The sequence below is a fragment of the Saccopteryx bilineata genome, chromosome 9 (genome assembly GCF_036850765.1).
Source record: "Saccopteryx bilineata isolate mSacBil1 chromosome 9, mSacBil1_pri_phased_curated, whole genome shotgun sequence".
Taxonomy (NCBI): domain Eukaryota; kingdom Metazoa; phylum Chordata; class Mammalia; order Chiroptera; family Emballonuridae; genus Saccopteryx; species Saccopteryx bilineata.
The window spans coordinates 44,468,824-44,493,206 of NC_089498.1; the positions used below are offsets into that span (position 1 = coordinate 44,468,824).

Genomic DNA, 24,383 nt, shown 5'->3' on the forward strand with positions numbered 1-24,383 from the left:
CTCCCTTCGGGTTGGCCCCATTTATGCTCCTGGCTACCATATAAGAAGGATCCTGTTTCTACCCCCATTTCCAGATGAGGAAACTGAGGCACAGCACCTAGCCTAGGTCACCCAGCCAAGAAGTAGCAGAGCAAGGATCCATACCCAGCAAGATAACTAACAGCATCTCGTCATGTGATAGACTGAAGGCAGAAGCACACACAAGGCAGTGACTCACATTTTCTGAGGGTCAGTTTTTCTGAGGGAATAGTCTCTCTTGTATTTGGCACTCCCCCGATATTTGAGCACATGCTCTATTTGGTGAACAAAAGGTGGAGTAAACTAGTGAATTTGTATCGGATGGCGCTAAGAGCATCTGCCATAGAAGGTCCTTCTGCTGCAGGCCCCAGTTAATGCTGGAGGCAGGCCAGCGTCTTTAGGAGATTTCCAGACAGCCCCCTTTGGCCACTTTGTCCCAGAACTTTTTTTTTTTTTTGTATTTTTCTGAAGCTGGAAACTGGGATAGACAGTCAGACAGACTCCCGCATGCGCCCGACCGGGATCCACCCGGCACGCCCACCAGGGGGCGATGCTCTGCCCACCAGGGGGCGATGCTCTGCCCCTCCGGGGCGTCGCTCTGTCGTGACCAGAGCCACTCTAGCAAGGGGCAGAGGCCAAGGAGCCATCCCCAGCGCCCAGGCCATCTTTGCTCCAACGGAGCCTCGCTGCAGGAGGGGAAGAGAGAGACAGAGAGGAAGGAGAGGGGGAGGGGTGGAGAAGCAGATGGGCGCTTCTCCTGTGTGCCATGGCCGGGAATTGAACCCGGGACTTCTGCACGCCAGGCCGACACTCTACCACTGAGCCAACCGGCCAGGGCTGTCCCAGGACTCTTAATTCATTGGCCTGCCCTCTTCCAACCTTCAGTGGAGCAGAACAGCATGGGGGTCAGGGCTGGAATCCCTCGCCAGCTGCTTAGCCCCTCTTTAACTCCTCAGTTTCTCTGTATTTTTTATTTTTTTAATTGATTTTTTTTTATTTTAAATTACAGTTGATATTCAATGTTATAATAGTTTCAGGTATACAGCACAGTGATTAGACATTTATACAACTTCCAAAATGATCCCCCAATAAGTCTAGTAGCCACCTGGCACCAGACATAGTTATTACAATATTATTGACTACATTCCCTAGGCTGTACTTCATATCTCCATGACTGCTTTTATAACTGGTAGTTTATACTTCTTAATCCCTTCCCCTTTTTCATCGAGCCTCCCATCCCTGCTCTCATCTAATAACCATCAAAGTGTTCTCTGTGTCAATGGTTTTGTTTCTGTTTTGTTCATTTATTTTGTTTTTTGGATTCCACATATAAGTAAAATCATATGGTATTTGTCTTTCTCTGTTCAGCTTATTTCACTAAGCATAATACTCTCTAGGTCCATCCACGTTGCAAGTGGCAAGATTTCATTCTTTTTTGTGTGTAACAGAGACAGAGGGACAGATAGGGACAGACAGACAGGAAGGAAGAGAGATGAGACGCATCAATTCTTTGTTGTGGCTCCCTTAGTTGTTCATTGATAGCTTTTTGATATGTGCCTTGAGGGGAGGGGCACAACAGACCAAGTAACCCCTTGCTCAAGCCAGCAACCTTGGGCTCAAGCTGTCGAGCCTTGCTCTAACCAGATGAGCCTGCGCTCAAACTGGCAACCTCAGGGTTTCGAACCTGGGTCCTCCGCATCCCAGTCTGACACTCTGTCCACTGCGCCACCACCTGGTCAGGCAAGATTTCTTCTTTTTTTTTTTTTTTTAACAGAGACAGAGTCAGAGAGAGGGATAGACAGGGACAGACAGACAGGAACGGAGAGAGATGAGAAGCATCAATCATCAGTTTTTCGTTGCGACACCTTAGTTCATTGATTGCTTTCTCATATGTGCCTTGACTGTGGGCCTTCAGCAGACTGAGTAACCCCTTGCTCAAGCCAGCAACCTTGGGTCCAAGCTGGTGAGCTTTGCTCAAACCAGATGAGCCTGCGCTCAAGCTGGCAACCTCGGGGTCTTGAACCTGGGTCCTCTGCATCCCAGTCCAACACTCTATCCACTGCGCCATCACCTGGTCAGGCAAGATTTCGTTCTTTTTTTCTGGTTTTTTTGTTTGTTTGTTTTTGTTTTTGTTTTCTGAAGCTGGAAACGGGGAGAGACAGTCAGACAGACTCCCGCGTGCGCCCGACCGGGATCCACCCGGCACGCCTACCAGGGGCGACGCTCTGCCCACCAGGGGGCGATGCTCTGCCCCTCCGGGGCTTCGCTCTGCCACGACCAGAGCCACTCTAGCGCCTGGGGCAGAGGCCAAGAAGCCATCCCCAGTGCCCGGGCCATCTTTGCTCCAATGGAGCCTTGGCTGCGGGAGGGGAAGAGAGAGACAGAGAGGAAGGAGGGGGGGTGGAGAAGCAAATGGGCGCTTCTCTTATGTGCCCTGGCCGGGAATCGAACCCGGGTCCCCCGCACGCCAGGCCGATGCTCTACCACTGAGCCAACCGGCCAGGGCCAAGATTTCGTTCTTCTTTATGGCTAATATTCCATTGTATATATACACCACATCTTCTTTATTTACTTGTCTCTCAGTGGACACTTGGTTGCTTCCATATATAGGCTATTGTAAATAATGCTGCAGTGAACATAGAGGTACATATGTTCTTTCAAATTAGTATTTTGGATTTCTTCAAATAAATATCCAGAAGTGGAATTTCTGGGTCATATGGTAACTCTATTTTTAATTTTCTGAGTAACCTCCATGCAGTTTTCTACAGTGGCTGCACCAATTTACAATTCCAAGTTTTTCTCTCTTTAAACTGGGGTGACAGTCCGTACTTTCAGGGTTGTTGTGAAGACTTACTGAGTTAATCCATGTGAGACCGCCCAGCACTGAGTTTGAGCTGCACAGGGCCCAGCAGATGAGGGTATGACTAGGTAAGTGGCTTTCCAGGCTGATAGGGGAGGCCACTCTAGAGTCCCACAGAGCAGAAGATAATAAACAGTGGCCCTCAGCCCTGCGTTCTCAGCCATCCTGGCCTTGACCCAGTTGAAGAGCTTGCACTGGCCCTGCAGGCTAGAGGCCCTGGCACCCTGCACAAGGCTGACACAGCCAAGAACAGGCCTCTGCTCTTCCAGAGAGTGGTCACGCTGACATCACTTATCTGAGTGTTGAGCAGGTCTGTCACAGCATGGAGGGTTGTTGTGAGGTACATGTGGGTAGGCCCCTGGCTGCTGACCCCTGTCCCCACAGACCCAGGACACACTGAAGATGATGCACAACTGGGGAACAGTCACTGTTTTGCCTTATGAGTGGAGTGGAGGTCAGGAGGGCAAGCCCCCGGGTCACACCTGAGGACCCAGGCCCCAAGTGTCCTCATCCGTAAGAGGGACAGCCCTGCCTCATGTAGGACCACTGAGGAGCTGAGGTGAAATAATGCATGTGGATGGCAGCCAGGGCCTGGGAGAGAGTGCGTGCTCACAAGGTGAGCTCCGTTGCTGCTGCTGGTCTGCCGTCGTGTCAGAACCACCGCAGCCTCAGTGCCCTGGCCTGTAGAGTGGAGTGGTGCAGCACCTGCCTCTCGCAGTTGCCATGAAGAATAAACAGCCACACTAGACACACTGGCCCCAGATGAGGGCCCACATCACAAGGAGCTGCTGACCTCATGATTCGTGCACATTGAACTCTGCTCTCATCATGCAGGAATCTCAGGGTGGCTTAGAGCATCAGGCAGATGTGGGTGCTGGGTATCCTCAACTCCACTGTGCCTCAGTTCCCCAGCCTAAAAAGGCAAAGACGCAGAGTACCCAGAGGTGGCATGAGGATTCAGTGAGGCATAGGGAAGTGCCTGGTCATTGTTGGCTGGGCTGACAGACACTGGCATCTGGTGGTGGTTGACTCCTGGCATTTGGGCACCCCTTTTTCAGTGTTAGGGCCCCTGGGTCCAGCATAGTACAGCCATGGAAGGAGCAGGGGAAGGTCTCTCCTTGATATCCCTACCCCATAGCAGGGTTGCCCACCATTCTGCAGCCTCTCCCAGCCACCCTTCTAGGAAACTCCACCTGCCACCTGAGATACAGACCCATGAATGTCCTACACAGAGTCTGCAGAACCCCAAGCTCAAGCAAGCTGACAGTGGTACTAATTAGCTTAATTAACCCACCGCAAGGGAGCCGCCCCAGCTGGAGGCCAGAACTCCCAGTCAGCTGGGATCACACCCAGCCAAGCTGGGACCTTGGGCTGCTTTCCACATCTGGCCCTTTGGTCACAGGGGCAAAAAAAGTAGCTGTTGGCGAGGCCCTAACTTCAGAGTCTCTTTATTTCCTTTTTTTTTTCTTTTTTTTTTTTTTTTTATGAAAAGGAAGGAGAGAGACAGACTCCCACAGGCACCCCAACCAGGATCCACCTGACAACCTCCATCTGGGGTCTTTGCTCAAATCAACCAAGTTATTCTCAGTGCCCAACACTGATGCTCAAACCAATTGAGTTACTGGCTGCGAGAGGGGAAGAGAGAGGAAAGGGGGAGGAGAGGGGGAGAGAAGCAGATGGTCACTTCTCATGTGTGCCCTGACCAGGATCAAACCCAGGACTTCCGCAGGCTGGGTCGACACTTTATCCACTGAGCCAACCGGCCAGGGCTCCTTAATTACCTTTTTTTTTTTATTTTTTTTTTTTTACAGAGACAAAGAGAGGGATAGATAGGAAGACAGACAGACAGGAACAGAGAGAGATGAGAAGCATCAATCAGCAGTTTTTCGTTGCGACACCTTAGTTGTTCATTGATTGCTTTCTCATATGTGCCTTGACCGCGGGCCTTCAGCAGACCGAGTAACCCCTTGCTCAAGCCAGCGACCTTGGGTCCAAGCTGGTGAGCTTTTTGCTCAAGCCAGATGAGCCCACGCTCAGGCTGGCAACCTCGGGGTCTCAAACCTGGGTTCTCCGCATCCCAGTCCGACGCTCTATTCACTGCGCCACCACCTGGTCAGGCTGTTACTTTCTAATGTAAGTGGTTTAATTCTACAACATGACAAAATCCAACTTCAGACAATGTAGGCAAATTAGAGATTATGTCCACTGCCATTAGTCAAAACCTTAAGGCAGTGGTTCTCAGTGTGCGCCCTAGAAGATTTCCAGGTGCACCCCATGGTATTCCAGAGAAATATGTGCCTGTTGGGGACCAAAAAACCAACAGGGTTTTTGGAGTTTAGATTTTGGGGGGACAGGTGTGGGAAATTGGCTGTAAACTGACAGTCTGCCCAACCCCCTACCTCACTTGCCTGATTAGGTTGCAAATGGCTGTTAAGCTGTGGTGCTGGATTGTTTACACTACCCCCATGTTCCCCGGAAAGACTGGAGGCAAGTTTCTTCTATCACTTGTTTGGTGTAAAATTAAGATGATATGTATGAATGAAAAAACTTAACACATTCGCACCAGGACCTGCCGAATTTATTAAATCTTACTAAGAATGTTATCTGTGTGTGTGTATAAAATTAACTTTTTTGTAGTTTTTTTTATTTTTTAACCCCTCTTTTTAAAAAATTCTAAAAAAACATAACTCAAGAAATGTAACAAAAATGTTTTTGTTTTGTTTTGTTTATTCATTTTAGAAAGGAGAGAGAAAGGGAGAGAGAGAGAGAGAGAGAGAGAGGAGAGAGACAAGGGGGGGGGGAGCAGGAAGCATCAACTCCCATATGTGCCTTGACCAGGCAAGCCCAGGGTTTCGAACCGGCGACCTCAGCATTTCCAGGTCGACGCTTTACACTACGCCACCACAGGTCAGGCACAAAAATGTTTTTAATGTCAAAATAAATTTAATTTTGTCGTTTTTATTTTGTTTAATTACCATAAAAGCACACATGGACTTTATATTTTCTTCTTTAATATCTGACTTGTTATAACATATTTCTCAGAAATTTGTATATAGTGCGCCTACAATTACTTGTAGGATTTTAAATGCTCCCCGACTTCAGAAAGTTTGAGAACCACTGCCTTAAGGAGAAGGGTACAGCCCCTGGATGTTTTCTTCATTTGTGTTTTGAAACATAAATTATCCACAGGGTGAAAAACCAAACAAGTACAGAGGAAGTTTGCCCTGAAAACAGCCTCTCTCCTTTCCCTGGCCCCCAGCCATCCAGCTCCCCTCCCAGAAGCAACTATTGTTTCCTTCCTTTATCCTCCCAGCAATGTGCCGGACTTGACCAAGCATGTGTGAGTGAGTGTGCTTCCCTCGCCGCCCTTTTATTTATCTCTGTGGTCACCTCTTGTCTCTGTACTTCTGCCTTTTTCACTTGTTCTTTTCAAATATCTTGGCAGCAGTTGCATATTAGCATATAGGAGGTGAGCGCTTCTTCTTTTTTTTTTCTTTTTTTCCTTTTTTTTTTTACAGAGAGCGCGAGTCAGAGAGAGAAATAGACAGGAACAGAGAGAGATAAGAAGCATCAATCATTAGTTTTTCATTGCCACACCTTAGTTGTTCATTGATTGCTTTCTCATATGTGCCTTGACCGTGGGCCTTCAGCAGACCGAGTAACCCCTTGCTGGAGCCAGCGACCTTGGGTTCAAGCTGGTGAGCTTTGCTCAAACCAGATGAGCCTGCGCTCAAGCTGGCAACCTCGGGGTCTCGAACCTGGGTCCTCCGCATCCCAGTCCAACACTCAATCCACTGCGCGACCGCCTGGTCAGGCGAGCTCTTCTTTTTAATGGTCAGAGTCGGTCTTGTTATCCTCAAAGGCCATTAGGTTTTGACGATGCTGGAGACCAGAGATCTTGAGAGAAAGGAAAAAGATAAGAGCTATACAACACGAGTTTGGTTTTGTTTTTCTTTTTTTATTAAAACTGGAATTAATGCCATTACAAATTATTGCTTAGAATTTGCAATTTAGCCTGAGCTATGGTGTCACAATGGATAAAGTGTCCACCTGAAATGCTGAGGTCGCCAGTTTGAAACACTGGGCTTGCCTTTTCAAGGCACATATGGGAGTTGGTACTTTCTGCTCCCCCCCCCTCCTTCATTCTCTCTCTTTCTATCTCTCTCTCCCCATCTCTAAAATGAATTTTAAAAATTTGCAATTTGGAAAATACATTGGAGCCTGACCAGGCAATAGCGCAGTAGATATAGCATTGACCCAGGACGCTGAGGACCCAGGTTCGAAGCCCCAAGGTCACTGGCTTGAGAGTGGGCTCACCAGCTTGAGCACAACAAGGTTTGCTGGCTTGAGCCCAAAGGCCGCTGGCTTGAGCAAGGGGTCACTGGCTCAGCTGGAGCCGCGCCCTTCACCCCCCTTCACCCCCCTTCACCCCCATCATGGCCCATATGAGAAACAATAAATGAACAACTAAGTTGCTTCAACCACAGTTGATGCTTCTGGTCTCTTGCTCCCTTCTGTCTCTGTCTCTCTCTCGCTAAAAAATAAAAAATAAAAAGACACCTTTAGCTCTAGGCATCCTGAGAGCTAGGAAGGAGATTTTAGCAAATGAACACAAACAGTGGGGAAGGAATACTCATATTCTTTTGGCTTAACTTTTCAAAGTATCTCTTTTTTCTGTTTTTGTTTATCTTACTGACTTTAGAGAGAGGGGGAGAGAGAGACAGCAACATTGATCTGCTCCTATATGTGCCCTGATAGGGGATCAAACTGGCAACCTCTGGGCTTCAGGATGATGCTCTACTGAGCTATCCAGCCAGAGCTCTTTTTCCTGTTTTTTAAAAGTTATTTAAGCTTGTAAAAGGAAGGAAGAGAGGAAGGCAGGGAGGAAGGAAGAAGATAAGTAGGGAGGTTGCTAGAAGGAGGGAAGGAGGGAGGGAGGTAGGGAGCAAGGAATGATCATATGGTTCCATATGATACTCACATTTAACAACTACAGTTAACTGCCTACAATGTGGTAGCCCTGTTCCTGACACTGAACAAGGAATTCAGAAGGCTGCCAGTGAGGTGGAAGGAGGGAGACTTCAAATGCACAGTACTCACAGCAAATTCTCATGAGAGGAACTCAGTAAAGAAGTAGCACAGGGTTGCGTGGTCTGGGAGGGAGCACCAGGAAATGTGTGGTGGGTGGCCTCTTGGAGGAGGTACAGTTTGAGCTGAGCTGGATGGGTGAAAAGCTGCCAGTCATGAGACATGCTGGGAGGGCACTCTCCAGGGATCCCCAAACTACAGCCCGTGCCCCCCCCCCTGCCTGCCGCACTTCCGGAAGGGGCACCTCTTTCATTGGTGGTCAGTGAGAGGAGCACTGTATGTGGCGGCCCTCCAACGGTCTGAGGTGCAGTGAACTGGCCCCCTGTGTAAAAAGTTTGGGGACCCCTGCTAGGCAGACAGAAAAGGCAGTGCAAAGCCCTGGGCCAGGGGCATGCCTGGTGTGTTTAAGGAACATGGGGAGGCCTTTACCTAAGGAGATAAGGGCAGAAAGGTTCCAGGACAGACCTTGTGGGCTGTGTTGAGGAATGTCTTTAGAAAGTGAATCTCCCACCCGGCCAGGCGGTGGCGCAGTGGATAGAGCGTTGGACTGGGATGCGGAGGACCCAGGTTCGAGACCCTGAGGTCGCCAGCTTGAGCGTGGACTCATCTGGTTTGAGCAAAAGCTCACCAGCTTGGACCCAAGGTCACTGGCTCCAGCAAGGGGTTACTCAGTCTGCTGTAGCCCCACGGTCAAGGCACATATGAGAGAGCAATCAATGAGCAACTAAGGTGTCGCAAGGAAAAACTAATGGTTGATGCTCTTATCTCTCTCCGTTCCTGTCTGTCTGTCCCTATCTGACTCTCCCTCTGTCTCTGTAAAAAGAAAGAAAGAAAGAAAGAAAGAAAGAAAGAAAGAAAGAAAGAAAGAAAGAAAGAAAGAAAGAAAAGTGAATCATTTTGGAGCTGAGAGTTTGGTGAACTTCAGTATATCGAGCTAAGCTATGTGAGTTTTGTTTTCTGAAAATGATTTCATACCATACATACTACTTCTTTATTCCCATAACCTGTCGGGAGACCTCTTCCCGAGCTGTGTGGATCAGCCCTACTCTTCTTAGCAGCTCGTGGGCTTGTTTCATGTGCCTCACAGTCCATTCTTTCCTGTGGGGCCTCGCTCTTCCCTCTTCAGTGTTCTCCCCACAGTCAGGACCCCATGAAGTGTTCCCGTACACCTGAGGGATCCACCCCCAACAGTAGGACTCCTACAGCAGAGAGAGAGCACATTTTAAAGTTTTCAGAGGTCTTTTTACACCCCTCCCAGAGGAGAGCCTCACGGACAATGCTCGTTCTCACTGTAAATGAACTGAAGGCCTGGGCCTGCTGCTCCCCCCCCCCCCCCGCCCCCGCCCCACCCCACCCCACCCCAGGGCCAGTGGGCACAGCACACAGCATGCCTGAGTCACACACTCTCCCATGCTGGGGATTCTGGGAAATGGCAAAATCCAAAGAGGAGAAGGGTGAGTCCCCTTCCGGCTCCCATGAGAGGAACATTTACTCTTTGGGGTGTATATATCTTACTCTCTCTGTCTCTTTCTGTTTCTCAGCTCTAAAGCTTTTCATTTGCCCAGAGACCACTGTAACAGAGCCAGAATTACCCTTGACCTGAAATTCTAATTTAAGAAGGAATATGACCTAACAAGAAAAAACTTCCCACCCTCTCTTCCTTTCTTTATTAAAATCCCAGAGTTGGCAGCTGAGAGAGTGAGAAAGGAAACGATGACCTTAAAACCCTCAGGAGCCCAAGATATCTTATTTCTTCATGGCTTCAAAGATTTTCTTATCTTCTTGAGTTAGAAAATGATGGAAGTCAAGGTGTCAGCTTTTTTAAAATATTATTATTATTATTATTATTACTATTATTATAACATAATTATGGTAAAATAAATTCAGTCAGAAGGGTATCAGATGAAAAGTAAGTCTATTTTCCTACTTCCTAATGATTCCTACATCCCCGAGGTAATCCTTGTTCATCATTTTTTCCAAAATTTTTTTCTGCATATAAAAGCATATTTTTTAACCAAATGTGATTGTGTTCCACAAACACGCGACCGTTTCCATGCCATCTCTATGATATAAACATGGCAGTCAAGCATGGAGTGACACCTACCGGCTCTGTAGCCTGGTGGCGTGGCAGGAATTCATACTCCTTTTTCACAGGCTGTGTGACTGGACAGGTGCTGTGTAGTCACTTCACTTCTCTGGGCCTTGTCCCCATCTGCACAGTGGGAGTGGTAGTAACAGTGGCCCCTCGGAGGGCTGCTGTGCAGATTTAACAGCGTTTGGGGAGGCCTCAGTGGTGGGTGGAGCCTGCTGCACAGTGAGGGCTGTACTCCTGTTAGCTGTTGCTATTTTTCTCTTGGGTGTGGAAACACCTTACGTCATAGACCCAGTTTTCACCAGGAAACAAGACCTGCGGCCAAAGACTGGGCCAGAGTCAGAAGGCAGGAGGAGCCTCGGGAAGTCTCAGGAGCGGAGGGCACCAAGCCTGGGAGGGAGCTGTGGGGTCCCGGCCTGCAGAGCCAGGAAAGAGGAGTGTGCGTTCAGGGTGCTGGCCAGCCCGCGGAAACTGTCAGCAAGGGCCCTCCTTTCCCAAGCGTCTCTCCGTGTCAGGTGCTGGCCAAGGCTTTGCAGTGAGCCCACAACGCCGAGAGTTCAGCACCTTCTCCTGAGAGCAAGCTGAGGGGCAGCATGGTGGTGCGGCTCTCCTAAGGTTCCCCAGCAGGAACAAGCAGAGCCACAGCTCCAATCCAGGCCTGTCTTCCTCCAGGAACTCAGGCCCCTCCATCCACAGGCTGTGTAAAATCTCCGGCATTTAACCCTTTGAGTAGTGAGTATTTTTTATGCTCGCTGACCCCAGGAGTGAGGTTTTGTTTTTTTTTCTTTCAAAAAATGAAATGAGCCTGACCTGTGGTGGCGCAGTGGATAAAGCGTCGACCTGGAAATGCTGAGGTCGCCGGTTCAAAACCCTGGGCTTGCCTGGTCAAGGCACATATGGGAGTTGATGCTTCCAGCTCCTCCCCCCTTCTGTCTCTCCTCTGTCTCTCCCTCTCCTCTCTAAAATGAATAATTAAAAAAATTTAAAAAAAATGAAATGAGTTCCAGTTATAGTTTTATTAAGTTAAAATGATGTTTGTTTGATAACCAATTTATGGAAACAAGAACATACATTTGCCTTTTTTTTGTTGTTACAGTCGTACTCTGGATGGTCAGGAGGCACGAGGACATACATGAAAGTTCATACTACCCAAAGGGTTAACCCCAGGCTGTGCTCCAATGTAGACCAGAGCGTCTGGAAGGCAGTGCAGGGTCACCTCTGGGTGGGGTGATCGGAGTGACTTGGACCCACAGACCGACTTCTACCTCAGGGGACCAAGTAGAAAAGCAAGGATGGGAAAACCAGGGGTCCATGCCCAGGGTGCAGGAGCCTCATCCCTGGACCCTCTCAGTTACCTCATGATCTCTCTTAGCCTGTGTGACAGATGAGGAAACCGAGGCTAGGGAAAGCTGATGACAGGTCCTAGAGAACCCAGGCCTGTGGTCTAGCACGTGCCTGTGGGGACAAGTCCCCCTCAGGGGTGCTGCCTCTGTGAGGCCCCATTCCCCTCTTCTGCGGCTGGAAGTCCTGGTCCGGGCCTCCCTCATCCCTCACCTGCAGGAGCTTCCTCCCTGTCTTCCTGCTTCCACTCTTGTCCCCACCTCTGTGAGGATCACTTTTCTGGTCAGCAAACAGAGCATCCTTCTAAAACGCAAATCAGGACCTGGCACTAGCCAGCCCAGAGCTGCAGAGCCGCCCCACGTGCCGTCCAAGTCCCCACAGTAGCTGCTGAGTTCCAGCACAGTCTACCACATCCCCACCCAGACCCCTTCCCTCCACCCTGCTTGCTTACTGACTGCGCCTCCATTCCTCAGTCTTCCACCCTCTTTCTCACATCATCCTGTCCATTTACCCAGCTTTATTTGTCTTCAGAACACCTTTTTCTACCTCACATTCTGGGATCTCTGTGCATTTGCTGGTCATCAGGCTCCCCAACTGGAGATGGGCTGCGTGCTCACTGCTGCCCCCTCCTGGAACAGGCGAGCTGTAGGGGCGGTTCCCAGGAAGTATTTGTGGGGAGAATGAGTAGAGAACAAGCAAGGTCTCTCCTCCATCACACTTGCGCCAGGTAAGGTAGAGAAGGCTGCGGTCACTTGCCTGGTGACTGCAGATAAAACCCTAGCCTCAGTTTCCTCATCTGTCACATAGGGTAAGAGAGATCATGAGGTAACTGAGAGGGTCCAGAGATGAAGCTCTTGCACCATGGGCCTGGAAACCCCTGATTTTTCCATCCTCACTTTTCTACTTGGTCTCCTGTTGTAGAAGTCTGCCTGTGAGCCCAAGTCACTCTGCTCACCCCACCCAGAGGTGACCCTGCACTGCCTCCCAGAATGGTCCACACTGAAACACAGTCCTGGGTCAGGACAACTTTGAGAAGCACCTCCAGCCTCCCTGAGACCACTCTGACCCTGACACTCTCGTTCCAGGCAGGTAGACACCAACACAAAAAACGTCTTTGGGCAGCCACGGCTGAGGGCATCCCTTCGTGACCTCCGCTCCCCACGGAAGAACTACAAGTCCACCATTGAGGATGACCTGAAGAAACTCATCATCATGGACAACCTGGCCCCCGACCAGGAGAGAGATGCAGGAGTGCGTAGTGGGCGACGTGGGAGGGCGAGGAGGGCGGTCATACCTCCCTGCGGCCACTCCAGCAGCTTCCTGCCTGCAGGGCTTGGCCTTCAGTCCCAGCCAGCCCTGTTTGGGTGTATGTGGCTCTATGGCCAGGACCCAGGACGTCACATTGGTCAGGGACAGAAGCACACTGTAAACCAGTTTGAGTGGGCACACGGATTTATTCCACACTAGAGGACCTCCTGTGCCTGGGGAGAGGCCCTTGCAGGTGCTGTGTTCTTCTCTGGAGCCCAGGGTGGAAGCAGCACCTACCGACCCAACCACAAGGACTAAAAACGGAGGCAGGCTTTCCGGGGGCCAAAGCAATGGTTATCCTTGGTCATTCGACAGGCATCGTCCTTGCCTACACCCGTCTGGTCTCACTCTCAGGCAGGCCCTGTCTTGTGGGGACTACAGGGTTCTATCACAGCACTAAGGGAAGACAGCACGCTGTCCCCAGTGGTCCCAGCAATCACTGGCTCTTACTGGTCCAGCCTGGGCCATACCACCTTCCCTAGCCTTATCTGTAACTGGAGGGTAGGGTTGGCCCTCCAGAACCAGATGGACTAGAAGTAGGAGAGAAGGAATCCGCAGGGGTAAATTGGGGTGCTTTGACCAGAAAGGGGGCTAAAATGGATGCTGGGTGGGTAAGAATCACAGATGTCAGGACAGGAAGGAGCCTGTGAGGATGATGACCATGCCCATGTCCCTCCCCTCTCTTGGCAGCAGTCACCACAGAAGAGCCTACAGCGAACACTGTCTGATGAGAGTCTGTGCAGCGGACGGCGTGAGCCCAGCTTTGCCAACCCCACCAGCCTAGAGGCGGGCCTGCCCAGCGATGTGCTGTTCACCAGCACCTGCACCTTCCCCTCCAGCACGCTGCCTGCCCGCCGCCAGCACCAGCACCCCCACCCACCCGGCGGGAGCAGCCCCAGCACCATCCTTGCTACTGGCAACGGATTCCCAGAGAAGAAATGTAAGCCTGGGTACCCTGGGGCTGGCAGGGGAGTTACTCCAGGGTTGTAAATCAAGAGAGAGGGGCCTTGAGGTCACCTGTGGACCACTTGGAGGTCAGAGGTCAAAGGCCAAAGGTCATCAGAGTCAGCTGAGGGAGGGAACTGGATTGCACATGATTTTAAGGGGGCCTGATGGGTGGGCACTGGATGTCATCCATGGTGCAAGGAATTGTTGGCCGAGCCAGCAATCTCCAGGGGATCACCTAGGAGTCTGGAGCACTCAAGGATTGGGGTCATCTGACACCAGAAATGGGAGGTCATTCCAAGTATAGTTAGTCTGAGCCCTGGGGATCAGGGGCTTGCATCAGCCGACACCCAGCCCTGGCTCCCTGTTCCAGCACCAAGCAGATTACGTAGTGAACACTGCTTTACCTACCTGACTGCGCCAGGTCTGCTAGGGAGGGAAGGGGTGTGGCTTATCCATTTCTTTATTCATCCAGCACATGTTTATTGAGCATCCCCCATGGAGGGGGCACTGTGCACAGAGCCCCCATCAAGCAGCCTTTGGTCTACCGTCAGATCCCTTTTGCAATCCCTAAAGGCTGTAAAGCTGAAGGGAGGATACAGATAGGGCCAGGCTCACCGGGCAGCACAGCCCGACATGAGCCCATGTGAGGCTCTCCGTCGTTCTTGATTACCCAGGTTGATAGGAAAGAACCATTACTTCATTGCACAATGCTGGTATGTTGACTACAGGTGCTACCTGGCCTCTCTGGTTGTGCTGTCATACACAGCAGAGCTTTCCCAAGTTCAAGCAATCTGGGTTCCAGATATGTGTCTACTCCAAGGATTTTGGCTGAAGGGCTGTGTCCTGTATCATCTAGATCAGTGGTAGTCAACCTGGTCCTACTAGTGGGCGTTCCAGCTTTCATTGTGGGCAGTAGTGGAGCAACCAAAGTATAAATAAAAAGATAGATTTAACTATAGTAAGTCGTTTTATAAAGATTTATTCTGCCAAACTTAGCGAAAATCCGGCATAAAGTACTTGGTAAGTAATTATTATTATATGCTTTAACTTGCTGTAACTCTGCTTTATAAATTTTATAAAGTAAAGTTACTTCCCCACTTTATAAATCATCATTATTGTGGAACCGGTGGGCGGTAGGTATAAAAAGATTGACTGCCCCTGATCTAGAGGAATCCTCTTGTGCACATGGGGTGGGATAGAGGAGGCTCTGGGACTTTTTTGAAGGGTTCTGTTTCTCTGCTTAAAATTCTCTTTTGGCTTCCCATTGCTCTAGTGTCTAGATTCATCTTCCTGCCTGGTGTTTTGGGGCCCAGCCTGAGACCTCCCCTTCACAGTACCTTCCTTGAGATTGTCCAGCCCCCCAGGCTGTCCCTCCTCAGGGCCTCTACATGTCTCTTGACTCTGCCCGCCACACTCTTCTCCCAACCCTGTTCTCAATCAATCCTTCTAGGGGCTTTGCTCAGTTAGTGCTCTTTCCTGGATGTCTCTTTCAAGCTCAGACTAGCTCATCTCCTGGTTTACAGTCCAGAGCACCAGCCCACCCCTTCGTCACCCTCCTTCCACAGGGCTTTGGGGCAGGCTCTGCTCTAGGCACTGGGCACACAGTGATGAGCATGTCAGAATTTCAGTGGGAATTCCTCAAGCTTCCTTAAGCGTTGCTCTGTGTCTCCTTCCTTTGTCTCTCATCCAGTCTGCCCTGTCTGCCCAACACAGGGCCTGACACATGGTTGGCATTCAACACATACTAAGGAGAAGGTAAGAAAGAGAACAAGGCAGAGGTAGTATGCACAGAGAGCCAGAAAGATAAATTTGAATGCCTTAACCGGCTTTTAGTCTCAACTGAGATGCTGCTGGAAGCCCTCCGTCCCCAGTAGGATGAGTCAGGCACCCACTCTGGGCCCTCACAGCGCCTTGGGTTGTTCCCATTCCATTTCTGATCCCTCCTCCCTATGTTTCCCATCAACAGCCCCATTTCACTCTGGGCTTTTGCTATTTGGGAATAGGTCTGTCTCCCTTGCTGGACTGGGAGCTCCGTACGAGCAGGGCTGGCTCACTGTGGTGACCCCAGCCCAGGATCCTCTCTCTCATTGAGCACACACATATACCTCTCATTGCCCATATGACCTGTCAGTCCCCCTGAGCCAGGGAGAGTCCCATCTGGCCTCATCATGGCCAGGGTCCCTAGCCCTTTCCACCTTTCCCAAGCTTGCTCAAGTGCCCTTTCCAAACCACATCGGGGCTGAAGAGATGAGGTCAGCCTGGCCTGGGCTTCACTAACAAAGGACAAGACCCTCCATGCCAAGGAGTCTCACCAGCAGCGCCTGCTGACCTCTCGCTGGACAGTGGCAGCCGCTTTCCAGCCCCCACCAGCTCAGCAGTGGAGTGCTGGCGGCTGGAGAAGCAGAGCCGGGTGGTCAGGGGCTCCGTTTCCTCCCTGGCCTTTGCCATTCCCCTGAGCATTTACTCAACAAATGCTTACTAGCACTCCTCGACCCGAGAGCTGGACAGCCTGAGTTTGTGGCCCATGTCCCCCATTCACAGAAGTAACCTCTCTGTGACTCAGTTTCTGTGATAATAAAATGTGGGCAAAAATAGTGCCCACCTCACTGCATTAATCTGAAAATCAAACAAGTTGAAACGTGGAAAACACTAGCACAATGCCTAGCATGTAAATACTAAAAACCAGTAGCTATTCACTGTTTCTGTTATTAGTATTGTCATTTAGAGCAAGCATTGTAATCCACCATGAGTCAGGTTTGGGCCTGAACACTGGAGAGCAAGGTTAAATAGTATTAACAGGGACTTTCTGCCCACAGCTGTCGGGCTTGGGCTTAGAGCAGGGTCAGCATCAGACTACCGGTGAGTGGAACTGTGGGCAAGGCAGCTTCCCTCTCTAAGCCTCCGTCTCCCTCTGCACGACATTGGGGTCATAATGCTGCCTCCCTCCTGGCTAATTAGAGGTGAGGCTGTAAGACGAGCCTGTAGTACCCAGCACAGTGCCCAGCAAGAGGACATACTCGGGACACAGGGCGACCCTGGCTCGCTCAGGTGTTGCCTTTCCTACTTCAGTTACTTCCTGACCTCTCTGTGCCTCACTGTCCTCCTCTGTCCCCTCCCCTCTATGCACTCTGAGGCGTCACTGAGCTGAAGCCCAGGGCCTAAGGCCGGCACAGAGGACTTGCTCAGTGGCTATACCAAATGCAGCTGCTAATGAGATGCTTACTGTGTCTGTCACTTCCCACACCCTGAGACTTCAGGGGCCTTTTCCCCACCTGAACACACCAGGTCTCCCCATAGTGACCGTACCACAGTAAACACTGTCCAGACACTGACAACTCAGTTATGTCTGCAGCTTGGCACCCTCTCCTCCACTGCCGACCCCTGTAGCCAGCCACGGCTCCGTGGGGGGGTCTGGCAGCAGCTAACATTCCACACCTCCAGAAACAAACTTCTGATCCCACCCAGCCTTTCCCATCGCAGTTCCAGCTCCAGGATCTTGACATCGCCCTGTATCCTTCTTTGTCTCACACCCACATTCATTTTAAGGAAGTACTGTTGGCTCCACCTGCAGAAGAGAGCCAGGATCTGCCAGCGTGCCCTCCACAGCCCACCTGGTGCTGTCCTCACTGCCTCCCTGCTCCCTGCATTCCCCTCCACAGACTGTCCCCCAAACAGAGCCAGAGGGACTTGGTGAACACTGCATCAGGTCACATCCTCCCTGCTCAGAGCCCTCCTGTGGCTTCATCTCACTCGGGAAGAGACCAAGTCTTTATCATGGCCTGACCTGTGGTAGCACAGTGGCTAAAGCCTCAACTGGAAACACTGAGTTCGCTGGCTCAAAACCATGGGATTGCCTGGTCAATGCACATACCAGAAGCAAGGTGATGCTTCCCACTCCCCTCCCCTAAAATCAGTAAATAAAATCTTTTAAAAAAACTTTTTTAGCCTGACCAGGCGGTGGCACAGTGGATAGAGCATCAGACTGGGATGTGAAGGACCCAGGTTTGAGACCCCGAGATTGCCAGCTTGAGCGCGGGCTCATCTGGCTTGAGGAAAAAGCTCACCAGCTTGGACCCAAGGTCGCTGGCTTGAGCAAGGGGTTACTCAGTCTGCTGAAGGCCCACAGTCAAGGCACATATGAGAAAGCAGTCAAGGAACAACTAAGGTGTTGCAACGTGCAACGAAAAACTGATGATTGATGCTTCTCATCTCTCTCCATTCCTGTCCGTCTGTCCTTGTCTATCCCTCTCTGACTCTCTCTGTCTCTGAAAAAAAAAAAAATTTTTTTTTAAAGTCTTCATCATGGCCCACAAGATCCCACATAATCCAGCCCTGTCATCTCTCTGACTTCACTCCATTACTCTCCCTCGCCCTCTCTGTCCCAGCCACGTGGTCACCTCACTGTTCCTTTAACCTGCAGGCACATTCCTGCCTTGGGGATTTTCACTGGCTGTTCCATCTGTCCAGATGCTCTTACCCCAAGTAACCCCTGTGCCGTTCAGTTCCTCGCCTCCTTCAGAGCTTTGTGCAAACGCCATCTTCTCAGCAAAGCCTCTCCTAGGACCCCGTTTAAAATGCAGCCACATAATTATTGTCCCTTTCGTCGTCATCCCCCACCCCTGCTAGATATTTTCCCTGGCATTTATCAGCTAATAAATACAGCATTTATTTAATTGTATACAATGTTATAACAATTACATAATGTTGCATATGACATAACGATTTCTTTGTTTCTCCCATGCTGTCGTTCTCACCTGCCTTCCTGTTTCTGTTCTCCCCGCCCAGCCACCACCTCAGCCTCTGAGCTCTCGCTGGCTGACGGGCGGGACCGGCCGCTGCGACGCCTCGACCCCGGGATGATGCCGTTGCCGGACACCGCCGCTGGCCTCGAGTGGTCCAGCCTGGTCAACGCAGCCAAGGCGTACGAAGGTGGGTGCCCTCTGCTGAACTCCACCAGAACCTATCTTCTGTGCCCTAAAGGGATCAATGGAGAGACTTGAGGCTTTGAAGGGAGATACACACAGGTTCCAAAATCAGGGTAAACAGGGTTTATGTCCTTCCCTGTCACTTGCTTGCTGGTTAGACTGAGCAAGTGTCATCTCTCTGCTCTGATCCTCAGTCACCTTGTCTGTGAATCAGGGATGTGACTGTACCCACAGCCTGGGGCTGTAGTAAGGATTATATGAAACTGTATGTAAAACATGTCAGGCACAGAGGAGCCCTCAACAGATGGTACATTATATTATAATATAGAGCAAAATTGTAGCAATCCACATTGTGTTTAGCTGTGCTTGGGCTGCAAGTGGCAGAAAATCCAAATTAATGACTTAAACGTGCAGGTTTTGCATAGGAAATACAGGTGGGCCTCCTGGAGCTGGTACGGCAGTTCCACAAATGCACTGGGGGACAAGACCCTCGCCAGACAGTGAGGCCTAGGGTTCTGGCCGTGATGCCCAGCTTTAATCATCAGGAGAGAGAAGGACGCAGTGTCGTCCCTTTCAGTACCTTTCCTGAAGCCTCGCACTCCCCTTGCACTTACTTCCACTGGCCAGAGTGTCACACATGGCCAGGCCTGGCTTCAGGGCAGGTGGAAGGAGGCCATGTGACCAGCTGAAATTTGGGATTTGTTATTTATAGAGAAAGGGAAAATTGATCATGAGGGACAGCTAGCAATCTCGGCCATTTCCTTCTCGTGTGACCTTGGGCAAGCGACTTTACCCTGAGCCTCTGTTTCCTTATCTATAAAGTGTGGTACTCATGGTGATCCCTGAGACAGACATGAACATATTCTGAATGGCTCATTTATCTTTTAGGCCATAGCTTATCTGTCACTCTGCCAAGAAGCCCTCCCTGATATCCCCTAGTCTTGATCAGGCACTTCCTGGACTCCCACAGCTGTGCCCTAAGCCCTCTCCACACTAGACCAAGAGGGCAAGACCCTGGGCTGTAACCACTAGGTGCCCAGCACGGGCCTGGCACAGATCTGTTAAACCAGACCCATATAGTACACATCCTTCATTTTTCTACATTCAACCCAGATCACCCCAGGCAGGTGGCCTAGAGGAAACTTCCTTCCTCATTTGCCTCTATCCATTGCTTTCATCGCATTCTGCAGCCTCGCTGGCCACAGGATGAAGGCCATCAGGCCTGGTTGGAGGGCGGGAGGGAGGGAGAGGAATCAGCATGCAGGGCCCAGCCTCTGGTCTGGCCCAGCCTTCTGCTCTAGAACCACTGGGGAATTCAGTTGCCAGGCCGAAGCCCAGCGCTGCTGGGGGATGTGGCCCTCTGGCAGCCTGGCAAGCTCAGTGATAGGACAGGGTTGCTCAGTGCTGCTTCCTGAGGGAAGTGATGTAGCCACAGTGGCATTACCGAGCATCTCCTCTGAGCTAGCACTTTTTACTAACAGCATTTCTTCTGGTTTCTAGTCTGAGGGATGTGTTAGGATTCCATTTGCAGATGAGGAAACTGAGGCTTGACTGCCCAGTCACCTCAACAAACTGTACACTTTTCAGCATGTGCAGTCTGATGTGTGTCAGTTACGCCTCAATAAGCTATTTATAGAGAGTAAAGGAGGGGAGTAATCAGGTGGGTAATAAAACAAAGGGTTCCCTGGCCATAGAGCTCCGCTAATTAGAGCGTTGTCCGGATACACAGAGGTTGCCATTTTGATCCCTGGACAGGGCACGTACAGAAACATCAATGTTTCTGTCTCGCTCTCTTCCCCTTCCCCTCTCTTTAAAATCAATAAATAAAATGAAAGGGGGGAAAAAAGCAAAGGGCAGGCAGGGGAGGAAACTAGAGTATGTTGAAAATTGTTGAAACTGGCAATGGGTTCATGGGGGTGCATGGTGCTGTTTTCTCAGCTTTGGGGCATTTGTGACACTGTTCATCAAAAAATGTTTTCAGAGAGAATAGTTATTAAATATAGGGTAGAAACCAATCACTACAAGGGATGTTAGAGAATTGGAGGAAATTTGAAGATGACTATATTAGGCATTCTGCCTGACCAGGCAGTAGCATGGTGGATAGAGCATCGGCCTGGGACGCTGAGGACCCAGGTTCAAAACCTCAAGGTCACAGGCCTGAGGGGGGCTCACCAGCTTGAACACGGGGTCGCCGGCTTGAGCAGGGGACCATAGACATGACCCCTATGGTCACTGGCTTAAAGTCCAAGGTCACTGGCTTGAGCAATGGGTCACTGGCTCAACTGAAGACCCCCAGTCAAGGCACATATGAGAAAGCAATCAATGAACAACTAAAGTGTCACAACTATGAGTTGATTCTCATCTCCTGTCTTTCTGTCTCTCTCTCTCTCTCTCTCTCTCACTGTCACTTTAAAAAAAAACCAAAACATTCTTCCTGTATAAATGTTACAGTTCTTGAGCATTAACAGTGTGTTGGGATGATATAGGAGAGTGTCCTAGAAGTGAAGCAACATGATGTTCACAGCCTACTCTCAATAGTAGGAAAAAGTATGTACACACTCAGAAAAGTAGGGAGAGAGAAGGGCAGTAGTCAGAATGTTACTACCAGCTGGTAGCTCTAGGGAAGGCTACTCAGGTTTTTACTGTGCTCTTCTTTGAGAAGATAAACGTACAGCTCATTGGGAGCCACCTCTGCCAGGTGGCAGAGCGTGACCAGCGTGTGCTACTCTCCTCCTGGGCACGCCCCGTTCCCTCCGGGCGCAGGCACGCAGGCCACCTCCTGGATGTCTGCCCCTTGTCCAGTGACAGTCCTAGGGCTCAGGGATCTGGCTGCTCTGCGGTGCATCAGGGCTGTCGCCAATTCTTGTCATTGCAGAAAGATCCCTTAACAGTTCTGTTTAAAATTGCAGGCACTCGGGCCCCATCGCAGAGCAAGTTGTGTGTCTGGGGAAGGGAGACCCGTGAATGTTTGCTTTCACCGATAGCCCCTGTGATTTCTTTTCTCTCTCCAGTATAGTTGATATTCTGTGTTTCAAATATCTCTTTGGTTTTGTCATTTCAAAGACATTCTCAGGACTGAAGTGTAATGAACCCTCGTGTACTATCATGTCACCCAGCTTCAACGCCTCCATTTCTGCCACTTGTTTTTTTGTTGTTGTTGTTTTTCTTGTTATTTAATTAAGTGAGAGGCAGGGAGGCAGTGAAGGGTCCGGCGGGAGGTGTGCAGGGAGAATTGTCTTGTGAGCCCTGCTGACCTCTCCCACTCTCTCCGCCAGTGCAAAGAGCCGTGTCGCTCTTCTCTCTCAATGACCCAGCTCTGAGCCCGGACATGCCACCTGCACACAGTCCTGTTCACAGCCACCTGAACCTGGAGAGGGGACCCCCAACCCCCAGGACCACCCCGACCATGAGGTGAGGTTTTGCCCTGGCTGGTTAGCGCAGGTAGAGCATCGTTCTGAAGCACGGAGGTTGCTGGTTTGATCCCCGGATCAGGGCACATAAAGGAACAGATGTTCCTGTCTCTCTCCTGCTCTTTCCCTTTCTCTCTCTAAAATCAGTAAAATAAGCATTAAAAGAAAAAAAAAAGAGGTAAGGTTTTCTTGGGAACCCTCAAGTCCCTGTAGTCCCTGCAGGCAGCAGGCCTGCTCAGTGAAAGAGACACCTGGGCGAGTGACAGCCATTACAGGTCACCTGCCACCCCATCTGCAGTAGCTGGGGAACATCTGCTCCCTCATCTAATAGATGTGGAGTGATCCAAGCCCTGGGCCCAGCAGCAACTAAGAGTCAGCCCTGTCCTCATGGTCAGGTGGACAGGGCACTGTAATCAGTGTTCTCACAGTTGTTGGCCTTTCAACTTTGAAAAATGCTAGGTAGTGCCCCTCATTGTCCCCTTTGTCTTCTCCTGGGCTTTCTCCTCTGCATATTCATAAATTATGCAAATCTTCCCCCACACTCACCTGTCACCTTTTCCTAGCAGATCCCTACTGGGCTGTCTGGGGCCTGGGGAGGTCAGGAATCGATGAGACAGGAACCCTGCCCTCATGAGGTTTCCTAGGGGAGGGAGTAGGACAGGGACACCCACCTGTCACATTGGTCATCTCACATTCAGTGTTACATCTTTGCACTGCCTTGGCAGAAAATAAAATTAAAGAGGGAGAGAGAATGGAAAGGGCATGTTTGCAGGTCCGTGAGTGTAAATAGTGCGTTTCACACTCATGCACACCCCTCCCCTTGCAGGGCTCTCTCTGTATACAGCAGTCAGGCGCTGCACCTTGTGGGTGGGACAAGCAGTTTTTCAGGGTAATTTTGACTCTTGTTGGCTTGTTGGCTTTACATACTGGCTTCAGGACTGAACTTCCACCCAAATGTGGGCCCACTGTAATTACAGGAACTAGACAATTATAGATGTTGCCACCATGGAGAGGGTAGGAACAGGGTGGATGTGGAAATGGTAGGACCTGTGGCCTCTGGGCACGCGCCTGGATTCCCTTTGCCCCTGAACCGGCGACCTCCTCCCACCTCCTCCTGCAGCTGCAGGTATCCGGGACCATGGAGAGGGGAAAGGGGTGGGAAGGGCAGGAGGGTTGAGCCCTCCTCCCCTTCTTGGGCTGAGCTACCAGCTTCCCTTCATCTGCTGCAGCCCAGCGCCCTCCCCAGTACCCACTAGATGTATGTGTTCCACGTGCCCACAGGAGCCTTCTGCAGGAAGGGGCTGCCCACTCTCCCCTGCAGGGCCAGGCAAGCTTAGAGCAGGGGAATTTGCACAGAGGAGGAGCCACAGGCTGGGGTTCTGAGTGCCACACTCTTGCCTGAGCCTGGGTTCCCCTCTGTCCAGTGGGTAGTGACATGGTGACTTCCCAGGCTGTGTTGGGCCAGAGCTCTATTAGATTGAGACCATGCACAATGTAGGGACAGGCTGTCACCCTCCTCTTCAGTCTCGCTATTAGTCCTGTCCACAAGGGCAGGCCCTTGTGTTCATTTGTCCACTAACACGTCTCGTATGCTGGAACAGTGCCCGGGCCTGGCAGGTGCTCCGTGGATGTCTGCAAGGCAGGTTCTTTGTCTTGTGCCACGTGAAATGGTCACACGTGGGAGGAGTTTCTGCCTAAACACACACACGGTCCAGACTTGGAGAGAAGGCACACTTTAGGGCAAGCACACACACTGTTTTTGACTCCCACCCACATCCACACACGAGCCTTTGCTGGGTGGAGCAAGGCCAGGAGGAGGCTTGGCTTCTGGCTTCCCCCAGAATTTCTCCTCTAGGCCCCTTTGGGATGCCAACAGGGAAAGGGCGCCCCGGAACCTCAGGAGTGAGCAGAGCCTGACTTTGTCCCCTGTCTTCCCAGTGAGGAGCCAGCCTTGGATCTGACAGGCAAGGTGTACCAGCTGGAAGTGATGCTGAAGCAGCTGCACACGGACCTCCAGAAGGTGAGCCGTGCCCCACACCACTGCTCACCATACCTCCCAGCCCTTCCCTTGCGGGGGGGGGGGGCTACCCAGTTCTGAATGTAGTCATGAGTAAAGAGTAAAAAGTGACCCTACTGAGCACCCAGAGAAACACACACATTCTTAGAGGAAGAATAAATTGATCTAACCTTTTTGGGTGGCAGTTGGATAATATTTATCAAAAATGTAATTGTGTACCACACTGACCTAGCAATTCCACTCGTGGGAATTTGTCTGACAGATTTACAAGCATGGGCACAGAGGTCCATGTGCGAAGATGTTCACGCTGCACTGTTGGCAAAATAAACAGCGAGCCAGTGCAGCTGTCCCTGCACAGGACAGTGGTGATGGAAGT

The 24,383-nt window shown here is 50.7% G+C and overlaps 1 protein-coding gene and 1 long non-coding RNA gene across 8 annotated transcripts in view; one reads left to right on the forward strand and one right to left on the reverse strand.

The window, feature by feature from the left end:
- The window catches only part of SIPA1L3 (signal induced proliferation associated 1 like 3), a 337,072-nt gene that overhangs the window by 309,803 nt on the left and 2,886 nt on the right, over positions 1-24,383 (forward strand). For 6 of the 7 annotated variants that reach the window (XM_066242143.1, XM_066242139.1, XM_066242137.1 and 3 more), the window contains 5 exons: positions 12,485-12,650; positions 13,398-13,647; positions 18,441-18,584; positions 21,856-21,991; positions 23,929-24,010. In XM_066242143.1, coding sequence (XP_066098240.1) covers positions 12,485-12,650; positions 13,398-13,647; positions 18,441-18,584; positions 21,856-21,991; positions 23,929-24,010 — 778 coding nt within the window. The remainder of the gene's footprint in view (positions 1-12,484; positions 12,651-13,397; positions 13,648-18,440; positions 18,585-21,855; positions 21,992-23,928; positions 24,011-24,383) is intronic. The other variant, XM_066242142.1, reaches the window with a different exon arrangement.
- Positions 5,641-10,190, reverse strand: LOC136312611 (uncharacterized). The gene is made up of 3 exons (XR_010727025.1): positions 10,071-10,190; positions 7,979-8,096; positions 5,641-6,775 (listed from the first exon to the last, which is right to left on the reverse strand). It is a non-coding gene; the product is annotated as an uncharacterized lncRNA (long non-coding RNA).